At 35.0% G+C, this 24,649-nt stretch overlaps 2 protein-coding genes and 1 long non-coding RNA gene across 12 annotated transcripts; 2 read left to right on the top strand and 1 right to left on the bottom strand.

Annotated features, from left to right (window-relative positions):
• The first annotated feature begins 3,336 nt into the window (after positions 1-3,336).
• LOC133819037 (uncharacterized) lies at positions 3,337-9,549 on the top strand. 3 transcript variants are annotated; one of them, XM_062252180.1, is made up of 11 exons: positions 3,337-3,618; positions 4,894-4,955; positions 5,056-5,434; positions 5,523-5,656; positions 6,127-6,330; positions 6,420-6,587; positions 6,907-7,263; positions 7,744-7,823; positions 8,032-8,395; positions 8,496-8,708; positions 8,972-9,549. In XM_062252180.1, the coding sequence occupies exons 2-11, from the start codon at positions 4,911-4,913 to the stop codon at positions 9,299-9,301; spliced, it is 2,274 nt and encodes a 757-aa protein (XP_062108164.1). In that variant the 5' UTR covers positions 3,337-3,618; positions 4,894-4,910; the 3' UTR covers positions 9,302-9,549. The 3 variants fall into 3 exon arrangements, with proteins under 3 accessions (XP_062108164.1, XP_062108162.1, XP_062108163.1); XM_062252178.1 differs by having other exon boundaries at positions 3,338-3,618; positions 6,904-7,263; XM_062252179.1 differs by having other exon boundaries at positions 3,338-3,618; positions 4,729-4,955; positions 6,904-7,263.
• A 545-nt stretch (positions 9,550-10,094) lies between these two features.
• On the bottom strand, positions 10,095-11,917 carry LOC133816566 (uncharacterized). Its single transcript, XR_009885335.1, has 2 exons — positions 11,512-11,917; positions 10,095-10,591 (listed from the first exon to the last, which is right to left on the bottom strand). It is a non-coding gene; the product is annotated as an uncharacterized LOC133816566 (long non-coding RNA).
• Positions 11,918-13,113: 1,196 nt separating this feature from the next.
• LOC133819036 (uncharacterized) lies at positions 13,114-22,708 on the top strand. Of its 8 annotated transcripts, none has more exons than XR_009886256.1 (7): positions 13,114-13,450; positions 14,040-14,115; positions 14,218-14,302; positions 14,399-15,236; positions 15,981-16,408; positions 16,576-21,919; positions 21,995-22,708. XR_009886256.1 is itself a non-coding variant. In XM_062252177.1 (4 exons), the coding sequence occupies exons 3-4, from the start codon at positions 14,844-14,846 to the stop codon at positions 16,161-16,163; spliced, it is 576 nt and encodes a 191-aa protein (XP_062108161.1). In that variant the 5' UTR covers positions 13,188-13,450; positions 14,218-14,302; positions 14,399-14,843; the 3' UTR covers positions 16,164-16,566. The 8 variants fall into 8 exon arrangements, 1 of the variants encoding a protein (XP_062108161.1); XR_009886255.1 differs by lacking the exon at positions 14,040-14,115 and having other exon boundaries at positions 13,115-13,450; positions 16,576-17,064; positions 17,202-21,919; XR_009886254.1 differs by lacking the exon at positions 14,040-14,115 and having other exon boundaries at positions 13,115-13,450; positions 16,576-17,260; positions 17,392-21,919.
• Positions 22,709-24,649: the final 1,941 nt, after the last annotated feature.

The following is a 24,649-nucleotide window of genomic DNA, read 5'->3' as shown; positions in this document are numbered from 1 at the left end:
GCCTGCACTAAGCGTGCTTAACGTCGTTCCCGGCCTTCGCCGTTCATTCATAAGCATGCACAACATAGCATAGCATTCACAGATATTCACACATACATTAAACACAAATAATAGGGCCATGCCCTGCTCAGGCACAACACAATCTTCTTACCTGTGTCCCGAGCTGATAGATTAACGCAATCCCAAGCACGATCCCCTAACCCGAGCTTTGACGTAAAAACTGAGTCACAACGCCATAATAAATAGATATCCATCAATCTCTCACCAATTAAGAACTTCGGATTAAAATGCTAGCCTTTGGGACCTCGAATCCTACTAAATCGGGTAGTAGAATCCTTCTAGAGCCTTAACATTTGGGTTCATGAGCTTCATTTGGCCTTTTCCCCTAATTTGAGCTGCGGCCTGCCCCCTAGGGTCTCGACCCGCTGCAAGTTAGAGAGCAAAGCTCTCTCTGCTGGAGGACACGGCCCGCGGCGCCTGGGCAAACTCAGGGGCTTCCCAGGCCTCTTCGCACACACAGGTCGCGGCGCCTGAAGAACAGGGCCACAACATGAGCCCCAAAAACCCAGAAATCCATGCATTTCTCTGTGTTTTTCCTTAACCTAACCTATAAATCCTCACCCAATTCAACCCCTGAACTTAAAATTGAACACATAATTTATGTCTAGGCAACTTAGTTAGCAAAAACATTCCAAGAACCAGCTCATAATCTCATCAAAACCTAAAAAATAAAACTAAGCTTGAACCTAAGCAAACTTATCAAAATCACAGTAGAATCGACAAAGAAAAGATCAGGTTTGAACCCTTACCTTACTGAGAATTCCACTGAACTAACCTCAAGCACTTCAAACCTCCAATCCTTCAATTCCTTAGCCAAAAGTCCTCAAAATTCAGCAAACCTCCAAGCACTAAAGAGAGGGAGAGAGAGAGAGAGTAACAAGGCTGAGGGATTCTGTGTTTTCTTTTGGTTTCCAGAATTGTGTTGTGGCTTAAGTCTATCCTCAGCTGCCTAAGTCCCAAAAATGTCTAAAATGGCCTTAAGTCTATCCTTAATCCTTTAATGCCATTAGTGGCAATCCTATCATTTGCCACATTCCCGCTAATTTTTTGAGTGTTCCTATTAATCCTCATTTAATCTCCGACACACTTAAACAAACATTAATTCACTACCCTTTACCCAGTAATTCATGAACACATACTATATCCCCAAAATACCCCTAGGCTCCTCCTAAGTCGGGTACTTGACCTCGTTGAGACTATTTAGCTATTTCACTCCCTAGGACCGTCTCGGATCACATATCACAGATATATCACCACATTCTATGGTATAAAAGCACAACACACATATAATTCACATGTATACTCTCAACGAGCCAAAATTATAATTATGCCCCTACTAATAAAAATGGGCTCACATATGCATATTTAATTCACCTAACACATGCATTTCTAATCACATAATCATTTAATCCACGTAATAACTTAATTAAATTAATTATTGTCCTTCCGACACGCTAATCAAGATACTAAGCCTTATTGGCAAATTTGAAACGTTACACATAGTGGACAACTTTGGCCTTAGTGTTTATCATGTTCTCTAACTATGTAAGTTTCAAGATTCAATTCCACAACTCCATATTGTCTGATTATGGAAACCATTCCTTGGTCACCATCCACGTCCTACACTCCTAAACACTTCTTTATATATATATATATATATATATATGATTAAATTTTGTGTCATTACTCAAAAAAATTAAAAGTAAACACCTTTTAGAAATTTTGTAAAAATAATGCAAGAAAAATGTTTATTTTAAAAAGAGTAAGATAAATTTTGTATTAAAACAATAAAAGCATATTTTAGAATACAAATCATACATAATAATTAATTATTATTGTTTTAGAAGTTTTCTAAAATTAATTTAAGATAAATGTTGTTTCTTATAATTTTTTTGAGAGAAATATTATTAAAAATTTTATAAAGAAAAAAAACAACAAAGAAAATATTTATTAAATTATATTTTTAATATGATTTTTTTACTTGGATTTTATTAATTTATTTTAGAGCACATATGAAATTGTTATACCGTATTTCGAGGAAAGCCATTTTTACTTAAAAAGTAAGCTCATAAATTATTATAATAAGCCCGATTATAGATATTAATATTATTATAATAATAAAAGGCTTGCTTAGCAAATCTAAATGGCATAGCTCGGAAGACAATTAATGTCACATCGGAGATAAATAATTGGCTCAAAAGTGCTTCATCATTTCAGCTCGGATAACAATCGAGTTAGCTCCAATATTTGTCGAAAGTTGAAGAATTTTGTTTTAGATATTTATTCATTAACTGATATCTTTGTATTTCAAATTGAAATGTAAGATGTTTTGTAACTTCCTTTAAAATAATGGGGAAGAGAATCTGGACCTAGGCCTATAGATACCCGAACTGTAGTCATTTAGTTTTCATGTACAAATCTTGTATTGAAGCTCTAAGAAATTGTTTTATAAGCTTTAACTCAGAATTCTTAATAATAGTGACTTATGGACTACATAAATTTAATTATTGGACCACGTAAAAAATCTTTGTGTTTATTTTATTTTTTTAAAACCTATTATTTTAATTGATTTTATTTTTAGTTAGCGAAAATCTGCGTGTATTATTCATTTAATCAAATAACTTACTAATTAGATAATATTTTAATGTAATAGTATATTTTAAAAAGTTCAATATTTCTCATTTATTTAATATTTAAAGAAGTTTCTATCGGGATCAAACTATATATTAATTAGTACCTTCTAATTTTTATTTTGTCTATGTAAAATCAATAACTAATTTTAAATATTTGGAAAATTATTTTTTTTGAAAAAATAATTGAAATTTTTACTTTAGTAATTTTCTTCAAATAGAATAAAGATATAAGAAATTTCTACGGTGGGATCTTTAAAATGAGTCTTATCAGTGTGACTCTTTTGTGTTATCAATCTGTGTATGGTTACAATTTTTTTTACGATCGAGTATATTGTAATTATTTAGAGCATTTTATAAATTTTCAAAATATTCTAAATAATTTACAGTAATAAAAATTAATTTAAAAATATGTTATATGCATGACTAATTTTTTATGCCGTGAAAATTATGATGTTTGAACCTAATTTAAAAATAATGAGGGTAAGATACTCAAAATGATACACGTTGATTAAAAAAAACGTGCTCAAAACTATTCAAAAGTAGCAGTGGGAGGCTGCTTAAATATTACTTCTTCTTTTGTCAAACAATTTTTTTTTTTACAGTTATTTAATTACAATTTATCTATCTTTATATTGTGAAAATAATATTGTTGGGGTTTTCTATCAAGCTGTTTTTCCCAGACCAATTTCACGGTCCGTTCCTGCACCAACTTCGTCAATCCGCCTCCCTCTCACTCGATTTGTTCCTGAATCCGCGACCCACTCTCTCACTCGATTTGTTTTTACTCCGCCACCCTCTCTTACTCGATGTCTCCCTCACTCCGTCCGTAGCACCTTCTTCCTCTAATCGATCCATATTGCTTCCTCCGTCAAGGTCTTCACCAAAACGGGGAGGCCCAGAGCCAGAGCCACCGCCACAGCCGCCGGTATGACTTTAGGGTTTGAAGTTTAAATCTGTTAATATATATGTTTGTACATATATATATCTGTGTGTTTGTGTAAAGTCTTGATTTGTATGTGATCGGTGGAGTTTAAAATGGAAGCTCTCCTTCCTTTTTTAAAGGTTTGAAGACCATTCTGATTTATTATTCTCTTAAACACTTTCTACGGAATTAATTTTCAAGTACTTGATATGCCATTTTTATTGTCATCTCTACGTGTTAATATTACATTACTTAATACACTGCCACAAAATGGCATCTGGGTTTGGTTTGGGAATCAAATTAAGGAGTTGCTAAACATGTAGATACTGTATATAAATTTAAAATAAAGCATACAAGTTATATGGTTTAATCATAGTAAAAACAAACCTTTGTGGTGTTCCTTAAATTCTTCACAGAGGAGAGGTATTGGAGCAACAATCCTGAGAGAAATGTTAGAGAAGAGGGTTAAATTTTTTGAATTCATGAGTTCAACTGAAATTAATCTCAGATTCTAACCAATTTCGCTTTGAGCGTTGGAGTTTCTTATTTTCACATTTGGATGAATCTGTTGAAAGATGAGGAGTATGCATGAGAATGATGGAACGATTTCTTAGTATTTGTATGTACTGAGTTCCTTAATACCAAGGGTTATGTCTTCTTAGATTAGAGTTGTTACAATGTCTGGTCTTATTTAGATTAATCTTTTCTGAAAGATGGAACTCTTCGATATGCCAATGTGTTCTTTGAGAAGATGCAACTGTTTCCATTTTTTAATAAAATTTATTATGTGAAAAGTTACCCTGTTAGCATTAAAACCTATTCACTAATAGGTTCAATTAGAGTTAACCTTTTTTTTAAGAACTTCCGTTAAACGCAAGAATTCATGTTACATAGCCATTTATTAAATAAAAAATTTAAAGGATTGAGTTAGGGATAATTTCGAGGATAGTGTCCCGAAACATTTTCATCTTTTTCTTTTCTTCTTTTCCTATATTATCTAATTAATGATCATTGCTTTGCTTTGCTCTTCTATGCGTGTTTGATTCCATTGGCTTTGCCTTTGCTAATGAGGAACTGGGTCCTTTTCAACCCACTCACTCATTACTATTTTAGGGATTTGATTTGATTTGAGTATTGGTGGGTTCATGGGTATGGGTAGACACCAACACCATTGTAGCTGCCAAGATGAAGAGGAAAGAAGCTGATGATCTCATCTTTACTAGAATATCTTGCAGGGTGTTATAAGTGTTTTATGCTAACCCCAGTTTGTATTTTTAGTGTGGGAATTTGGAACTATGCTAGGAGGAGTGAAATTCATACCCCGTGATCAGATTGCAAAGGTATGAACTAGTGCGCATAGATTCTTGTTCTTTTTCTTTTGAGCTATTGGTTTTGTTTGTTAAAATGCTTAATACACTAATGAGAAATTTTCACACATAGGATGATAGCTCAGATAATTTGAAGAAAGAAAGGAAGAAATCGAGTCGTAAGGAGAAGCATAGGAGAAAAAAAAGGAGTTCGAGGTATAGTAGTTCGGATGAAGATCTTGAGAAAGTAAAGAAAACTTCTCGAAAGAAGAAGTGGTACTCATCTGATGAGCATTCGCCTTCATTGTATTCTTCAGAAAGTTCATCTGAAGATGATAAGAGAGGGCGTAGTAGGAGAAAGGGTAAAAAAAGTTATGATGATAGCTCTGGGGATGAGGCTACTGAAAAATCGAAGAGGAAATCAAGAAGTAGTAAAGAAGGAAGTAAGGAACATAGAAGGAAAGCGGATAAGAAAGGAAGTCAACGGGACATTGCAGAACAGGACATGTCTGGTATGATTTATGATCTGAGTATGATATGTGCTGATATTAACATGTAGACTCAAGTGGAGTATGATTTACTGTATTCGGTTTTGTATAGATGACAGTAGAGGAGCTGATATTGCAAGGAAGGAAATTGGGTTAGAGTGGATGCTTAGACCAGAAGAAAAAACCGATAGAAGACATGAAGAAGCCATTGAGAATGAGCCAGTTGTGGATGATAAGACTGAGGAGGTATGATCACAATCTAATATTATAAAGCTATATTGGAATCTTTTCCCTTAATAGTTGTAATATTTTATGATATTAGTGGGCTGTTTGTTGTTTGTTATGGAATATGCAATTTGTTGGTTCATGTTTGCGATCCCACTCATACCTTTCTCTAAATTAGAGTGAAACAATATATGTTTGTTGTGCTCTGAAGTCAAATGTGAATGTTCTAAAATGTTTGTTGTTTATATTTTGCTTGATGCAGTTAAATTTGATAACCAACATACCATGTAATTTACAATTTTAAAACTTAAAACTACCATAGGGGATATAATCATTCTTTGTCTTGTTAGCTTTAATTTAATTCTTGCAAATTGTTTTTTTTTTGACAGATTAGGACACAGTATTTGTTTGTATCTAACTTTATGGAACATTTACACTTTCAGTGCTGCCTTTTCTTTTAGTATTAATGCATTAGTTTTCTTCAAACCCAGAAAAGGACAGTCAATCCCAGAGAATTGAATCCATATTTTAAGGATGATGGATCTGGTTATCCAGAAGAAAATGTTGAACCTAAAGCTGGCGACCCCAAACTTTTATCTTCATCTCTTGTTGGAGATGGAGGTGCAAGTTGGAGACTTAAAGCATTGAAGCGTGCTCGAGAGCAAGCAGCACGAGATGGACGAAAGGTTGATGAGGTATGATACCTTATCTATAGATCTTTACCATTTACTAGTGTGACTAACCTACTTTTGTTATTTAATTTAAGCGTCTGTGAATTGTACAGGTTGTTGAAGAACGTTGGGGCTCTCTTGGTCAACTGGCTGTATCTGTAGCTTCTAATAGAGCTGCCCCATCTCGTGCACATCTGCATGCCATAAAAAGTAGACAAAGAGGGCATGCTGATGAAAGTAACACAGAGTCAGAAAATCGGCATGAGAAGGATATTGAATTGGTATTTTGGAAACAATCTAATACATTAGCTTCCTCTACAATTATTTATTTATTGGCTTTTGCATAAATGTAAATTGAATATGGAAGCTTCAGTTGTTTGAGCGAGTTACTATGATGTTTCAATTCTTTCGGAACTTGAGTGTGTAAGTGATTAGTGGGGAGATTAGTGGGGGTTCCCCATAAATGTGTCAAAAAAAAAAAACATTTTTTTCCTGCTGAAAAATGCACTAAAAGTTAGATATCAAACTTTGTTTTCAGTTTTTGACTTCCTACTTCTCCATTAGCAATCTTGCTTATTTTTTATTTTTTCAAATCAGAAGACAAATCGAGACTACCTGAAAGATGTATCTGTCAAGCGACCACGAATGAGGGAGCCCAAAGTTCAGGATTCTTTATCATGGAGAAAGCAAAGAAATCAAAATGTCTCTACCCAGGATGCTGGCCTTATTTCTGATACAATATCTAGCATGAATAAGTTTGCAGATGATGGAAGCTTTCTGCGTGGAGTTCTTCAAAAGCAGAGTAATAATTCTAGTAGTAGTACTGTTAGAGAAAATGTAAATTTGAAAACTGAGACAAGCTCTATAGTCAAGGAATCATTAAGTGCAAATCAGCTGGCAGCCAAGGCATTACAACTTCGCATGAAAGGAAAGCATGAAGAAGCTGAGAAACTTATGGTTGGGCACACTTTGCTTTTTATGTTTAACCTTTTCTATTTAATTATTTCTCATATATGTGTTATGCATGCACTACTATGCAAATTTCATATTTAGAATGACAAGGCGAAGACTTATTAGAAAAAAGGAAAAAGAAAAAAGAATGATCAGGCAAAGAATCATCCCAAGTATTTGATAGACACCTGCAGAGGGAATTATGGTAGTTAATGAGATGGAATAGAGTAGAAAGAATGGGAGCACCATGAGAATTTTATTGTAATTTAGTTTTGGCTCTTTTAAAGAGTTGAGGTCTATTGAATACCTCTTGTTCTAGTTTGTTCTTATCCATCGATTCATTTAGACATCTATTCTCAGATTTTCCTATCTTCAATTTCCTTCAATCTTCAATCTTCAATTTGTTTATGGTTTTGCTTATTATCTTTGCTATTTGATTTAAGGATCCTTACTGGGGTATAACGGTTTTCTTTTTTCATTCCATAGAAAGAAGTTGGGAGTATCAAGGCTAAGCAGGATGGTGATGATACTCTCAATAAGCCGCGGAGGGAGGAAAGCTCAAGCTGGTAAGTTTGCATTTTCTGATTGTTCTTTTTCTCCTTGTACGGTTCTTTTTCATTCCATATATTGTGTGTTTGCTCTTTTTCTTGAAGAATTTTGTTAATAGCTAAAAAGTAATTATAATTGATGTCAAATTTTAGCCAACTTGTACGGTTCTGCTGTAATTTTTACATTATGAGTGACAAATCTAATTAGGTATTCCTTTTTATCTAGTTCTGTTATCCAGGATATGTCTCTTAGACGGAAGAAGAATGAGGATGATGCTGATATGCATCTAGCTCAAAAGATTATGCAGAACAAACAATACAGTATGTCCGGTCGGGCAGATGATGAGTATGACTTTGATGATAGTCCAAGAAAGAAGTCACAGAAGAAGTGGGGAGGTGATGATCAGGCCACCCAGAAGAATATGATGGTTAATCGTTTCTCCTTAAACCAGCAAGAGCGCTGCATTTTCTGTTTGGAGAATCCCAGAAGGCCCAAACATCTTGTCGTGGCAATAGGAAATTACACGTATTTGATGTTACCACAACAAGAGCCATTGGTGCCTGGCCATTGTTGCATATTAACCATGCAGGTGAGCCCAGTCTTTGCGTAACTTTTTTGGATAGTATTTTATCAATGTAGCAATTGACTTTTACTAGAGAAGTCTCTCATGGTGATTTTTTTTCCAACAGCATGTACCGTCTACAGTCAGTGTGGATGATGATGTTTGGGAAGAAATTCGAAACTTCAAGAAATGTCTCATCATGATGTTTGCAGAGAAAGAGAAGGATGTTGTGTTTCTTGAAACAGTGGTTGATTTGCCTCAACAACGCCGCCATTGTTTGGTTGAATGTATTCCTGTGCCTCGAGAAACCGATGAAGACCCTGTTAACTATTTTAAAAAGGTTAGTCAGCCTTTTAGATTCAATGCTTTGTGCTTGTTGTTAAAGCTGATAGATCCGCATTGGCATTGATGAAGAGTTCTTTATAGAAAGTTTCATTTGATAGTTTTTAATTTTTGCCCTGTCAAATGTTTTGGAGTAAAATTCCTTGCCTGTCAAACCATTCAAGTGACTCTCCATTCATTACTATTATAATTTGAATTTAATATTTCTATAAACTCATAGTATTAATATTTCTATCAATATCGATATTTTTTTCATATCAGGAAATACGTGATGCTGAAGATGACTGGGCTGTTGCCAAGAATGTTGACACCGAGTCAAAAGGATTACGCGGTAAAATCCCCAAGAACATCCCATACTTTCATGTTGAATTTGGTCTGAAGAGAGGATTTCTCCATCAAATTGACGACGAAGAACAGTTCAGGAGTGGCTTTGGTTTGAATGTCATGAGAGGAATTCTTGAGCTGCCTGAGGAAGATATGTATCGTCGTCGGCGCCAGAGGTCTGAGTCAGTGTCTGAACAAATGCAAGCTGTTCAGAAATTTTCCCGTGATTGGGAGCCATTCGACTGGACAAAGCAGCTACATCAATAATAATAATGATGATAGTGATGAGTTCTTTTGGGTCAGTTCGTTAATTCTTTTATTTCATTGTAACATAGATTATAACATTTTTGTAGAATTTAAAGGAAAAAAAATTAATCATTAGTTATTTCTTGCATTTTTTGAGTTGAAACAATCGTCCTATTAAATGTCCGTTGATGCTAACTAAATATGATACTGTAGAAATTTATATTGTCAATATATTTGCAATACCAATGAAATTATACTTATATTTTTCATCCTTTTTGTTAATATTGGCAAAGAAAATTAGTTTGAATTTTTTTTTTATGTTGGTTTGATGATGATTTATTGGTAATTGAATTCACTCTAATTTTGATGCTTTAATTTATGTTTAACTAATAAATTAAAATAATTTGGTGATTTTAAATTAGTTTTATGATTATTATTGTTAAATATATATTATTTGTTAAAAATAAACATATATATATTAGTATTAGAATTATCTAATTTTAGATAAATTTAGTTTATAATTTTTAATTTGAGAGAGAGAGAGGGTTAGTGAATAAAGAAGAGAAAGGGTTTGCTGTTACGGCCAAGAAATATCATTTAAGCTCATTTCTGCCGTTTTTTTTATAAAGCCATGTAGTACGCCTCCAACTCAATCTTCTCTTCTTTCACTCTCAATCATATATCTTACCTATTTTTATAAATGACTATCAAACATAATTTTGTGTGCTTTTAACAGAGATTTGTGTGTTAACAGAATTTCGTATGACTTTAAAATATGCTTAAAAAAAGTTATAGTTTAACAGTAAGGTAAATAAGTCATCCAAACTGAATAATTTCTTCTATATCCAAAAAATACAATAATTGATTCTTCACACATTCAAATGATTAATCTTAAAAAAAATTAAACAATACAACACTTCAGAAGTACACATCCTTTCAGTACACAACCTTTTGCATAAAGTAACACATTACAAATACATAAACATTATCGCATCAAACCTCCTCTCTCATCATTATAAACTTTCAAATAATAAAAAACACTCCTGAAACATACTCTCATATCAATTACACCTACAAAAATGTGTTGAATTAATACACTGTAATTTTAACTCTAGAATGGTTTCATCCTCCTGAAACAAATCTGAGGTTTATTTCATTTGCAGAAATTGTTGAAGTAATACAGTTTGATTTCATCCATGAAACATTAACAGAAACATTAAAAATGTTAGTGATATTTCTTTTCATATAGTAATAGCATAGTAAAATTAGATCAGTACACATGCAAGTTTCAAATTAGTAATCCTGCAAAAACTGAAGAAAAAAAAACTACATTAGTTCAAACAAACAGAGAGAAGAAAACTAATTCTTATTTACATAAACACAGAAAACTAAATTCAAAGGTAAAAGTTACATCTCAACTACACTTCAGAAATATAGAAGAAACAATGAAAGAAAAAAGTGCACTTATCCTTTACCAAAAACAAAAAAAGAATCTCAGAAATGAATAACCCATAGGTTCAGAATCATCCAAACAACAAGTTTAAATTTAATAAAATTTAAAACCACACAAAGAAAATCAATTTGAATCAAGGGATTTAACATTTGTAGAACAAAAAGTGGAAAGAAGATGCGATACTTCAGAAAGATACAACCATTGGTATTCATGTACATAATACAAATACTGAGAAAACCAACTCATCAAATTATAAATCCTAAAATAAGAAAATCCTCAACTTCAAACAGAAGTTCTTACAATCTCAAATCAAATTCTCTTATGTAAAAGGTAAAAATTAGAATGACATAAATTGAAAAAAAAAATTATTTTCTTACAAAAGTACAATCATCAATTAAGAAAATATAATACTCATGCATTGAACTATTTTTCTCTCCTCAATGGTGTTGAAGAAATGCATTGATTTCTTTTCTAAAAGTTTGAAGGAACAATCAAAAGGTTATAGTGATTTTTTTTAATATACTAAAAGCATATTAATATTAGTTCGATAGATAAAATAATTTAAAAAGTATAAGGCTACTCCAAGCACTCTGTATTTTGATTTTTTGTTCATTGATAGCCGATAAGTGCTCATTAATTTTTTTTTCCAAGTTAGTGATGGCCCCCTAGATAAAAGTGTTTGATAGAATCCAACAAATATCTACTTCAAATAAGAAAAAGATAAGGGAATTAATATGAAAAGAGAAAATAACAATAGAAACTTATCCTCTACACACACCAATGCGGTATGGGTACACCCTCTTTAAGATCAATGTAGAATACCATGCGACCCCATTACATGCCTCCATTAGAAGACCCAGCCACCAAAACCCTCGACCAAAATAATACAGTACATTAAGCTCCACCATTAGCCCTAAAAAACAACCCAGAAATAAATAATTAGGCCTGCAAGAATTGTTTTCCTCTAATAGGTGACAGAAAGAGTGGAAGAGATAAGGAAACAATGACAGCGAGAGAGTTGGGGAGATAGAGGGAGTGGCAGAGTTGGAGAGACGACATGGTAGAAGGAAAGGGTGAAGTAGAAGAAGCGGCTGTGGAGAGGTGAGTCAATTTGGTCTACAGAGGGAATTAGGTTTCCTTAGAGTTGTCTCTTGGGCTTGTATCATGAACTATATTTAAAAAAATAAAATTGAAAGCAATGTGGCCTCTTCAGAAGCTAATTAGAGAGATAGAAAAATAATAGGAAAGATAGAGAGAATAATTTTAGGAATTTAAGAAAAGTTTAAAAAAAAATTACATAACATAAATTAAAATCTCCATAGGTTAATCAAATTTTTTAATATTATTAAAATTTACGTTATTTTTTAATAATTAAAATTCTATTACTTAATTAAATTATATTTAGTCAAAATTAGATATTCATAAAATTTAATTAAACCAATTGACTATTGATTATATTTGAAATTAAATTATTTATAATTATCTCAACTACACTTCAAAAATATTTAATAATTGTTATCCTTTACCAAAATTGAAAACAAAATAAAAAATGAATAACCCATAGGTTTAATATCATCCAAACAACCAGTTTAAATTAAATAATTGTTAATTGTACTTTTTAAAGTTTGTAACTTAGAAATATTTTTAAAAATTACTAATATCATTAATTATTATCAAACACACTCTAACTTTTATGTTTTGGCTATTAACCAGAGTCTCGTGACTATTTAAAAAAGAATATTTAAAAATAGATAGAACTTTGAGACGATGAGACATACATGACAGTTGATGATTGATTTCCATATTGGAATAATATGGAGATTGTGGATTTGATTTTTATTACTTTCATAGTTGGAGAAAGTGATGAACAGATAGGGCAAAGTTGTCCTGTGTGTTTGGAGGAATTTGAAGTGAGAACAAGCCATGCACATATGGCACAATGTTTACATTTGTTTCATGTCGACTGTATTGTTAACTGACTTCGTCGAAATTCTTCTTGCCCAATTTGTTTAGTTCAATTATTTCATTTAACTAATTATAGGTTTAATATATTATGTTATTGAAACAATCATTATTTAAAAATGTGCCTCAAACTAATTCTTCACGTAATACGACAACAACTTTCTACTTAAATAAGGTTGTACATTTTAATAATTATGTTATTTATTATCTAATTAACTTTTTGAATATTACATCGTTTCTAAAAAAAAAAAAAATATCAAATATAACGTGCATTGTATTTATACACAGTATATATATATATACGATGACTTCAACGATGTTCCGCCCAGAACGGGTCTCATCATCAAATAAGGACTGTTGATTAAATCCAACGGTCATTTTGCCACAAAAGAAGATCAATCATGACCGTTCTTCTCTTCATTTTGATTGGACGGCCAGGGAAGTAAAATGAGAAAATCGAAGTCACTTACCGATGAAACAGGCTATATTTTAGGGGTAGTGTGTAAGCTTTTAATCTTTTATTTTTAAAAACTTAACCGGTTACACTCAACCGGTTATTTTACTCAATCAACCGAAACGTTCATCTTCTCCATACTCTGCTCATTTCTTCCGAACTCAACCCTTTCTCCACCTTCATCTTCCTTATTTTTTTTTTCAGTTTAATATACTCTGGTGGAGGCTTGAGGAGTTTTACACTCGGTACCTGGAACCAGAGCTCGAGAGCATCATTGGACTTCCAAGTTGATAAATGCTGAGTTAGGGCATGTTACTTTGCCATGGACTTTGTCCATTTTACTTTCTTTTTTTTTTTGTAATACAGTAGGCGTTTGAAGAGTTTCATTAATGTTGTTTGAAATTTTTAAGTTCTTCTCTTTTCCTTGTCTGTGATTAGTTATGGAGTTACCCATTTCTTTTATGCATGTATATTTCTTTCTTCAATCCGAAACATGTAAGCTATGACACAATATATATTTTATCTCATCATGGTTATTTGTGAGTTTTTGTTATGAAGATGATTTTTAATATGAAGTTGTGTGTATTTTTTAAAAATGGAATGAGTAATGGAAACCAAACTTTTGTTATATAAGTAGATAACTAATTAACAAAGAGAAACTAGCCGGATTATTGTATTTTTTTGTTTTGATATTCGTATATGTATATGTATGTCTGTGTTTGGGTCTTTATATACGCTTTATTTATTTTTGGTTGCGTTTGAAGTTATTTGTCTTGTTTTATGAGACATTGTTAAGGTATAGGATGTGCACAAAAAAATCATGTTTTTTTTTGCCAATTATGTTGTGTTTGAAGTCACCCCATTCTCATTCTGTTTTCCATTTATCATAGGAGTTTTTGGGTGCCTTAGGATTAAAATGCTGTTCAAATGATGCTACTTTGTCCAGGGTTAAGTACTCTATCGATGGTGCTTATTCATTAACATTCTCCATTTCATTATGTTTGCTAATTATTCATATTTTAGTGGCATTATTTTGTACTTAACATGCTTAATTTTATGTACATGTAGGTCTGCCACATTGGAAAAAATGAAGATTGAAAATACCCAATTGGAGGCCTTACTTTGAGAGCAAAATAGGCTTCAACACGCTGGGGTATGTTAACTTACTTATAAAATCAAGCTCATTTGATTTTTTTTTTTTGTTATTTACCATACAAGCTTCAATTTAATCTTGTGTCTTCATTTGCAGATGCAGAAAGAGCTCGCTGGAAAGTGGAGGGCTGCTTTAAATGCTGGCTCATACCAGTAAGTCTGAGAAGGAGAAAGTTGTTGATAAATCTTCCCCTTGTAAGTCTCTGAAGCAGAAAGAGGAGAATTGAGATAGCAAGACTAAACAGAAGAAGCACAAGGATGTGGCACAACCTTCTGGTCATATTGACAGGGAGAAGTCTATGGTTGATGAACTTGGTGTGGAGGTTGACTCGCATGACACTGTGAGCTGATCTTCATTCGAATGGGTGGTTAGGATAGTGAATACCCTGTCTGAGGATCAAAAGTCCATGGTTGTCAAGGTTTGATTCAATTCCTATCTAAGTTTAAACTTTCCAAGTGTGTACCACCCACTAGTTCATTGGCTGGTTCAGAGGGTTGATGTGGGTTGCAACTTCATAAAGTTGTATGGCAAGAGAATCCCAATGTCGGCTAGGATTTTTCAACGAGTCATGGACATTCCAGATGGAGATTTGGCGATAGACCTTCAAGAGAAGGTCCCCAAAATAGAGTTGAAGGCTAAGATCTTCGCTGGCAGCATTAGAATCCAATTGTCGATTTTGGAGAGAAATCTTGTGAATTATGAAGAAGCTGATGAATATTTCATGGCCAGCTTCATCCTTGTCATCATTGGCAGCATCTTGGTCCCTGGTTTTGGACCGGAGATTCGTACTAGTTACATAAATGCGGTTAGCGATCCCACCAACATTCGACATCACAACTGGGTTGCCCACGAGTATAGTGCCCTCATGAAATCCATCGAAAAGTATCAAGCTAGTCGTATGCATCATATAAATGTATGCACTATTTTTCTTCAGGTAAATGTTCTACCACAAAATTAAACTATGTAATTATTCACACCCCCATAGGCACATAGTTTCAGCTTGGTGTAGACTCATTACTACACAACCTTATTGCTAAATTATGAGTGATATAGTTTAGTCTTAATTTTTTTAAGACAACAGTGGTGTCGAGTTGAAACATATTAGAAAAAATTATGAGTGGTATAGTTTAGTTTTAATAGTTTTTAAAGAATATGAGGAATAATAAAAAGGGTTAGTCAAGATTTGGTTCTCCTTAGCCCACACATAGCCTTGCCACTCATTGGTGAAAAAAAATTGTTTCAGCCTAGTATATTCTTAAAAATAAAAAATACATATATATAATCTAGTAATTAGGAGACAATTTTTATTCTTTGGTAATCTATAGTATTATTACAATATAATAGCTTTATTGTTGTGAAATAATTAATCATCAGGTGGTCTAACTTGATTATTATTATTATTAAGTAGTTGTTGTACTTTAACCATATTGATATTCCCAAATTTTCTGTCGACCGGAGTGTTCCTCCCATTACATTTTGGACAGACAATGCATGCAAAAGAGTGAAGAACTATGTTTGTCACAATGGCACTTTTAGTGATTGCAATAAAGTGATTATCCTACTCCTACGTGTCATTTTTTATACATCTTCACTACTGTAGTATATTAATTTGCTTTAAATTTTTCTTTGATTTCATATTAAAGTTGTACATGTCCTAAATGAAAATGACCCAAACCAGGCTCCTGGAAATACAGTTGAGGAGGCTAGTTTAAACATGGACAATTTAACAAAACTACAATGTCAAAAGGCATCCTTGGTGGCACTAGTTGAGGGGTTACTTGAGGCAGTTAGCCTTGTGATTTCGCGGGAGATTAAGCTCATCATTGCTGATAAAGTGGTAGGGGATGCCCATTCAAAATAGGGTGCCGATATTGGGAAAGAAAGTGTTGGTCGAGGTAGTGAGGATGCAGACATTCCACCCGTCATGGACTTGACTCATGTTGTGGAGAGTACATGTGTTCATAATGAGCAATAAGAACATTAGGTAGAACTGAAGAAATGGGGCACCGTTGGTTATGAGATGCTTGAGTCCAGTGAAGGCCTTGTAGGGTCTTTCAATCTATTTTCCTCTATATCAATGCAGATATTTGAATTGGCAGAGTTCATGTACAACCTTGAACTTCCAGATTCATAAGTTCTTAAAATTCAAACTCTTTTAAATTAAAATTTAATTTCTAAAATATAGTTATAGTTATCAGATTTCTGGCAATGGATGTTCAAAGTGAGTAGTGAGTAAAATTGATTGCATTTCTTCTCTTTTTAATTTGAATCAGGTATGTAGTATGCCATTATGACCAACTTATATTTGATCGAGAATGCATGAGGTCAATGGAGTCTCAGAAAAGGGTGCAGCCAGAGTTATAACATGCTATAAGCTTCTTCAGGAGACTTAATTTAAAGTAATATAATCTCTATAATAAGATAAATATATATTTTTTTCCAAATAATTTCAGCATATGCGCAGATTATGACATTCAAGGAGTGCAAGAAATACGAAGATGATTCCTCTCCTTTGGTTTGGTTCATACCAGCAAAAATCTCAGTAAGCTTATGCTACTTTGGAGAATAAAGCATCTTATGGTAAAAAAGCTTTTGATAGTCATCCTTCTTATATAAGGCAAAGCATGAATCAATTATGGCAGCCCTCCTTGGCCTTCACTTACAGGATTTCCTTTTCATTACCATGCTAAAGTACCGAAAAAGACTTTCCACTCACTTCCTTTCATTTGTGATTTCCTTTACCGACACATGCTCAATATTGGGTAGCGCTTCTTATCTGGAAATCCATTCACACTTCAAGCTTAAACTAATAAAGAAATGGCATATATTACTTTTATGCATGAAGCTTTGTGCCTTTGGTTGTCATAAACATGTAATTTTATCTAACATTTTTCCACAGCAAAACATCTTGGACCCAAATAACCTATTCATCGGGTTGCGTTTGTTAAGAACTGGAAGGTATTTCACAGTGGTAATTTCCAAACATGCCGAGAGGCTAGTTTATGAATTTTGGAATAGTGGATGAACATGAATGCAGTTGGAATACTTAAGTATAATATTAGGTAACTTGTCAATGAATTTAAATGCAGTTGTTAGTCCCGCTATCCCTGACGAAGGGTCCCCTGTCACTAATTGTTTCATGTTGAGGATCAATATTGGGGTGAAGGCAGTGAAAATTTGGGACCCTAAGTATACTAAAGAGGGAAAGGAAGATAAAATAGATTATGCAAAAGAAGTGGTATGTTTATATATATATATATATATATATATATATATATGAAGTAGTAGGATACTGAATGAAGAATGTAAACCTCTCAATTCTTGGTCATGAAACAAAAACCTATTTGATATAGAGGATCGATACAAATATTAAAGGAAAGTACTTATGTTCAACCTAACTGTTGACCACAATTTTGGCCAACTGCGAGTAGACGCAGAAACGACAATAAACCTTGAGTTGGTAACACAAATAATTTTTATAGTGGTTCAGCCCCAGTTTGTTGGTAATAGCCTAATCCACTTAGAGTTGTGATATATTTAACCAATACTTAAGATCAGATGAACCTTAGTCAACTAAGTTTCTCAAGTATAAGTAGAAAAATATAGTGTTTCCCTCTCTGAACTCTTAGAAAATGCTCCTAGAATGCCCAAAGTAATGATCACAAAGTCTCCAAACTAGAAAGTTTTCTTTCAATCCCCAGATCTTCCTAAATGATGCCACAAGCCATTTATTTATAGGCTCATGGATTGTACATGAGAAATATCCTGTTTGATGGGGTCCTTTGTTGTTCCAACCAACTTTAATTAATAAAATATACATAAATTCAAATTACAACAATATAGCTATTACTTCGGGATATCTGAGAGATTCCCGCGGCAGTTAAGGGTGATTTGGGTTGAAGCTGTTACTGAGGCTTTACTAAAGAGTCACTGGACGGTTAACTCCTGAGATTCTGATCCATCCGGTTGACTAAATCCATTCCCCGAAGTGACTGGCCGGCAAAAACACATTACTGGTTGGCCAAGACACCTCACTGGTCGGGCAAATCACTTCTGACCATTAATATCACAACTCCGCAAGTCAACTCCCAACATTTTCACTTCTTTAGTCAACACATTTATTGACTATTAATGTGTCATTTACTGACCATGCATTACCACTTGTTTATCCGATTGCCATGTCATTGAACAAAATTATTGGGGATAACATTTGCCCCCCAAGTTTATTATATAATTTTCTCATATGATAAACTTTTCCTACTTCTCGTAAGGATCTGCAGTAAATTTAATAATTACTGTGTCCTAAAATTCCAAAAATGACCATTGGCATCTTCTCGCCTTTTGCAAATAAAGGTATAATTAAAATTTTCAGCCATGAAAATGGCAGTTACTCGTTTCCAATCATTGGAGAGAGAATACCAAGAGTCTTCAGGGAAAGTGGGAGTTTCCTTTTCTCTTCCTTTCTCTCCTTTAAATAGACCCACGGATGCCCACTACTCATAAGCAAGAATTTCATCGTCAACAACACTCTCCTTTCTCTTGGTCGAAACCTCCACAAATTTCCAATGCACTTCAACTTCTCCAAGCAAATCCAAGCTTTCTCAAGAAATCAAAGGCTCTTCAATACATTTGGGTAAGATTCTCCTTCTTCATCTTTATCTTTAAGCTTTTTAAACTTTAAAAATCAACACAAAAACTTGTTAGAACACACACATGCCGAAACCCCTTTTGAAATATCTTCTTGGATTTTTTGTGATAAATCTTTGTAGAATAGAGACTTTGTGGCTGATATAGTGTAGTTTGGGCTTTAGGTTAGCCAATTTTTCCATCAATTTTATGAAATTTTGAAAGAAAAATGTTTTCCCATCACACATTGTAGTTTCAGGTTCATGGGTTTAAGAAGAGCATATGGTTTTTTCTTGAGACTTGTTGAACTCATAGAATTCCACTTTTTGATCTTGTTTGCATAGTCCAAGATCAAGAAAATATGTTTATACATCAAGCTATGCTCCATACCCTTTAGCCCATCAAACTTGTTTCTTTTGCCACACCTAGCCGATCGGACCCCTGTTTGGCCCTCGTGTGTTTTTTCTCCTAGCTGCTCGGACACACATCCTTGCTCCTTGGACGCCCAGCTCCTCGGACATGCCCAGCTCTTTAGACACACCAGCTCCTTGAACATGCTCAGCTCCTCGAACATGCTCCTAGCCGCTTGGGCACCGCACAGCTGCTCGGACACACACCTGAATGCTCGGACACACACCAAATCACTCGGACACACCAGCTCCTTGGATACGCCAGCTCCTCAGATACGCCCAACTCCTTGGACACGCGTAGCTCCTCGGACATGCTCCCAGCTGATCAGACACACACTTGAATGCTCGGACACACACCAAATCACTCGGACACACCAACTCCTCAGATACGCCAGCTCCTCGGACATGCCCAACTCCTCGGACACGCCCAGCTCCTCGGACATGCTCCCAGCCGCTCGGGCATCGCACAGCCGCTCGGACACACACCCGGTTGCTCGGACACCACCTTAGGCCTTATACCCCTGAACACCACACGACATTCGAAACTATTTGATTGTCTTTTCTCTGAATCTCTCAAAATTACTATTATTTCCCAAAAAGGCCTTTATCTGCAGAAAATTGATTTCTCTTCTCAAAGAAAATTTTTCACTGAGTAGTGTATATTTTTGTTTTTTCATTCACTTTCTGTTTGGTTTACTCACCTCCCCTTGACTACAGGGGAGGTGACAACCAAACAGACTCCGACTCCTCAGTTCCTGCTTCAAGGGACACTATTCCGAGCAGTGATTCTTCTTCTAAATCCCCCAGCAAACGAACTCCTGAAGACCGCCTCCGTCACCTCAAGAAAATCCTTATGCGGTCAGCTTTATATTTTCTTCACAAAGATAAGTTCCTTAAGCAACAACACCAGCACCAACCGATGAGGGTGAAGAAGTCTAATCGACTCCCTCAAGAACAAGATCCCCAAGTTGCTCATAGAGAAACACAAAAGATGGTAGAATGAGTACCCTGTGTGGGAGAAAATTTATTAGGAGAAGCCGAGACTAAAGCTTCCTCAAAACCACCTCGCCAAGCTCGAAAAACTGGAAAACCCAAGAGAAAGGTTACCCAAGCATTCGCCATAGAAATCAAACAAACTGCTACACTTAGGCTGAGGAAAGATGAAGATGGTGTGCCTTCCTGGTTTGTAGCTAAGCCTTCTAAACTACATTCCAAAATGTTTGATAAGCATATCGAGACTTTGGTTCTCGAAGGAGTGAATGTGATATGTCCACACCCTAACCAAAGAGCCAATAATCCTGGTGGAGCCTATTGTGCCTGGTCCAAGTATCACATTTATGCAGGAGCCACAATCCCCTTGCATCCCTTTTTTAGATCAATAGCAGATTACTTCAATGTGTCTCCCTTCCAGATTGCTCCAAATGGTGTAAAAGCCTTGTCTACTCTATACATTCTCTACCACTTTCAAGGTTGGAACCTGCCTATCCCTCACGAGATACACTATTTGTTCGATTTTAGGACTAACCCCAGTCACAAGAATACAGGTTTTTTTCACCTCTTTTATAGGCAAAAAGGGGTTAAGTACCTTCATGGTATAGCCCATAAATTGAACCTTGGGAAATATTATTCAGAATACTTCCTTACTACAGACATTAAAGCCAACAACCTGGCTTTTACACATGCCGACCCTTTTGATCAATCTCTCCCAACTAGGGAAATGCATGCTTAAGCAGAAGAACTTGCCAACATGCCTCTAGATGAAAAAGATGTTGAACAGTTGGTCTCCTTGGAGAATCTCCGCTTAGTGGGATTGTTACCGAACAACCAAGATATTGTTGTTGGTAGTACGACTAATGACACTAACACAACTGATGAGTCTAATGTCGATACTGAAGTAGTGACCGACCAGTTTTCTCCTATTCCATCCCCTCATCCACGCCGACCAGGTGGTCCCATTATTAGAGAGCCTCATTTTGAAAATCCTCACCGACCCGCCTTTCTCGTTAGGCTTGGCAAAGACAAAAGTATCGAGCTCTTTAGAGAAGACAACTCATCGCCGTAGGACGAGGACGAGGACGTGGATGAGTTTTTTAACAAAATTCTGAACTCAGGTTTTGCTGACAGTAACCATAATTGGATTTTGTGATGATTCTGTTGAATTTTATTTTTTACCTATGTTCATTTATTGTTTCTACTAACCCAATTTTTGCTTTACTTTTATGTAGATCTGACCATGTTCAAGCAATTCAACACCCCCTCTGCCCAAAAGAGGAAGACTGGTGAAGGTAACAACTCAACTCCTCCGAGCAAGGTTATAAAGACTATGCCACATAGCCAGGGAAAACCATCCGACCAGTCAGTCATTCTCCCACGTTTGGCTCCTTCGTCAATTCCCTTTTATGCTAGTCTACAAACTACTTTGTCAACTTGCTTAAGTGAGCCTCTTCGCGTCATTGGTGAATATGACAAAGAGTTACTGGACCATACTCTTCACCATGCAACTACAACTCAAACCTTTGAGACTCTACCTCGACAAAGCGTCGAAGTTGTCCTCCACAAAGGCCTTGCTCAAATCATGAGTGTAAGCATCTTATCAGAAATATTTACTTTCTTATTGATCACTCGTATTTTAATATTTCCCAATTATTTATTCCAGGGACTTATCACTGTTAGTCATGCCCAACGCCGAGCAGACGACTATAAAGAGTTGATCAAGGTCTTGAATGATCAGTTGGTGGAAGCCCAAGCTATGATTGGAACTTTGACTAAATCTGAGAAAGATCTTCAATCCAAGGCTGAGCAGGCAGAGAAGACAATTGCTGAGCGAGACAGATCTCTAAGGGAGTTGGCTGATGAAAATAAAAAATAGATCCAAACCAACAAGACGTTGACCGACCGGCTAGAGAAAATGACTCATGAGAATGAAGAGTTGAAACAAGACAAAGAAGCTGATCTTGCCCGTTATGAAGAGATCTATTTCAACTGCTTCTATTAGATATGGAAGCTAAACAAGCCCCTCAACCTCGACTTTCTCTCAGAGAGGCAAGGGCGGAAGAGCTTGCCAAATGTCAGGCCAGGGCCGCCGAGGAGGCAGCTAATCCATATGGTGTTGTGCCTGCTTCTCCTGCTCTATCATTTCAACAAGAGGATGTCCCTGATGCTGAGGACAGTGTTGACCAACCAGGCAACAGTCTACCCGACCAGTGAGCATTTTGGGCCGACCAGAGAGCATGCTCAACTTGACTAGTGAAAATCTTGTTTCTAGTCAGTAGTTTATTTCTTTTTCTCATACTTTTGTGAAGACAATTACTGCTCAGTAGTTATTATATTTTTCTTGTACGACCGAGCTACCTGAAACTTTACTTTACTTTTCTTAAAACATCCCAAGTCTTTTGTGAATAGTAAAATCTCTTGATCTATGCCATGAATTTTTCACATGAGTACTTAGTTTTCTAACTTAGAAATTATAGACATTTCATAAGTCCCTGCTGAGTATATTTTCTCACACTCTTATTGCTCTAACATTTTATGAGCCTAATGTTTTAATTTCACACGAATATTTGCTTTTAACTTGGAATTTTGAAAGAAGCCAATTTACTTAAGCTTTTGATAAACAAGTTAGCTCAAAAATTTACAAGTCATCCTAAAAACAAAAATATTAATTAGTGCTCTCATTGCTTGTGTTGAATTACTTACCAGTATACCCCATGTGCCCCCCAAGTGATCGATGGTTGTAAGATCCTTGGTCACTTGCTACTTGACCGAATCTGTTCGAGCAATCACTACTCGTGAAACACATTGAATATAAAGAAAATATTCAAGCAGTTGAACACTGCTTGATTTTACTGATCAATTAAACACTGTTTGAAAAATTAACACATGTATATTTGTAGCAAGAATCGACTGGTCAGCAAATAACCAGATCATAAACATACTTAAATAACAAGTAAAACACTTGAATCTAAGATACCACTGTGCAAGTGGTATTTATTGATAATATTTCCTAAGGTGCTCGCCATTCTAGTAGTTTTTGATTAGCTCACCATTCAGCCTAGAAAGTTTTTAAGTGCCTAGTGGCAAGACTTTCTCGATCTGATATGGTCCTTCCCAATTTGGTCCTAGCACTCCAGCTCCTGAGTCTTTGATGAACACTCTTATGATAACCAAATCTCCAACCTGAAACTTTTGATCTTTAACTCTGGAATTGAAATAGCGGGCCACCTTTTGTTGATGAGCAGCAACTCTTGTAGAGTCCAAGAACTTTACTTAGCTAAGATAGATAGTAGTATTATAGTATTTATAGTATTATCTTTTTAACTTTGAATTTTTGGTTCAGATTGGGAATTATTTGGACACTCATAGTAATACATATAGATTTTCTAAGTTTACCCTATAGTTTAAGAATATTAATATTAACCTAAGGTTTGATTATATGACTGATATTAAGAATAATATTTATTATACTATAAGGTTTAGATAAGGACCAATAGGATTTTAAGCACATGTTATGAATGGATGATTAAGGATTAAGTATTTTGAGGATTTAATTTAATAAGGAGTAAAGTTTGAATGCTATAAGGTCAGTCAGCAGCTTTGAATACGTTGAGGGCTTAGTCAAGGCTGTTTACTCCATTCAAACTTAGCTAAAAATGTGTAATTTCGTGTTTAATTAATCAGCGTGTGCCGATATATCGCAGCTATAGGGGGCGATATATCGCAGCACGTAGATACGGAAAACACGAGACGATGCACGACTGCCTCGGGCATACTAGCCCAGGCGATATATCGCCTACAGGGGGCGATATATCGCCTCCTTCAGTATGTTTTGAAAGTTTTTGAATTCTTTTTCCATTAAGCCATTCAACCTCTTGATAAGTCCAACATCTTTTTGAACGAGTCTTCAGCCTCTGCTGAACGATTATTCAAATTATTTTCACCTAAAAAGCTATTATTTTTATTCAAGTAAAATCAAGATCCTTTCATTCCTAAACTCTATAAATAGGACCTAGTACCCAGCCATTATTCATCTTTTGCTCTAAGTTCAGAGGATGCAAGTGCTAAGAGAGTGTGAGAGTGTAAACACCTGGGTTGGGGAATCATAAGCTTGATCATCATAAGCTTATCAAACACTTTGGGAAGTAAGGTTTTATAGTATTTCGGTTTGAGGTGTAGATTGGTCTTACAAGTCTTCAAGGTAACCCAAAACTCTAGTTCAATTCTGTATTTGTTCTTTTAAGTTCTCATAGTCTTCTACCCAGCCTCTAACCTTAATCTTTATTTTGGTTAGGAAATCTAAGTTCTTGTGCACATA

Source organism: Humulus lupulus, chromosome 2 (assembly GCF_963169125.1).
Source record: "Humulus lupulus chromosome 2, drHumLupu1.1, whole genome shotgun sequence".
Taxonomy (NCBI): Eukaryota; Viridiplantae; Streptophyta; class Magnoliopsida; order Rosales; family Cannabaceae; genus Humulus; species Humulus lupulus.
Note: the sequence above shows the minus strand (reverse complement) of the source record. Positions and strands in the feature narration are given on the sequence as shown.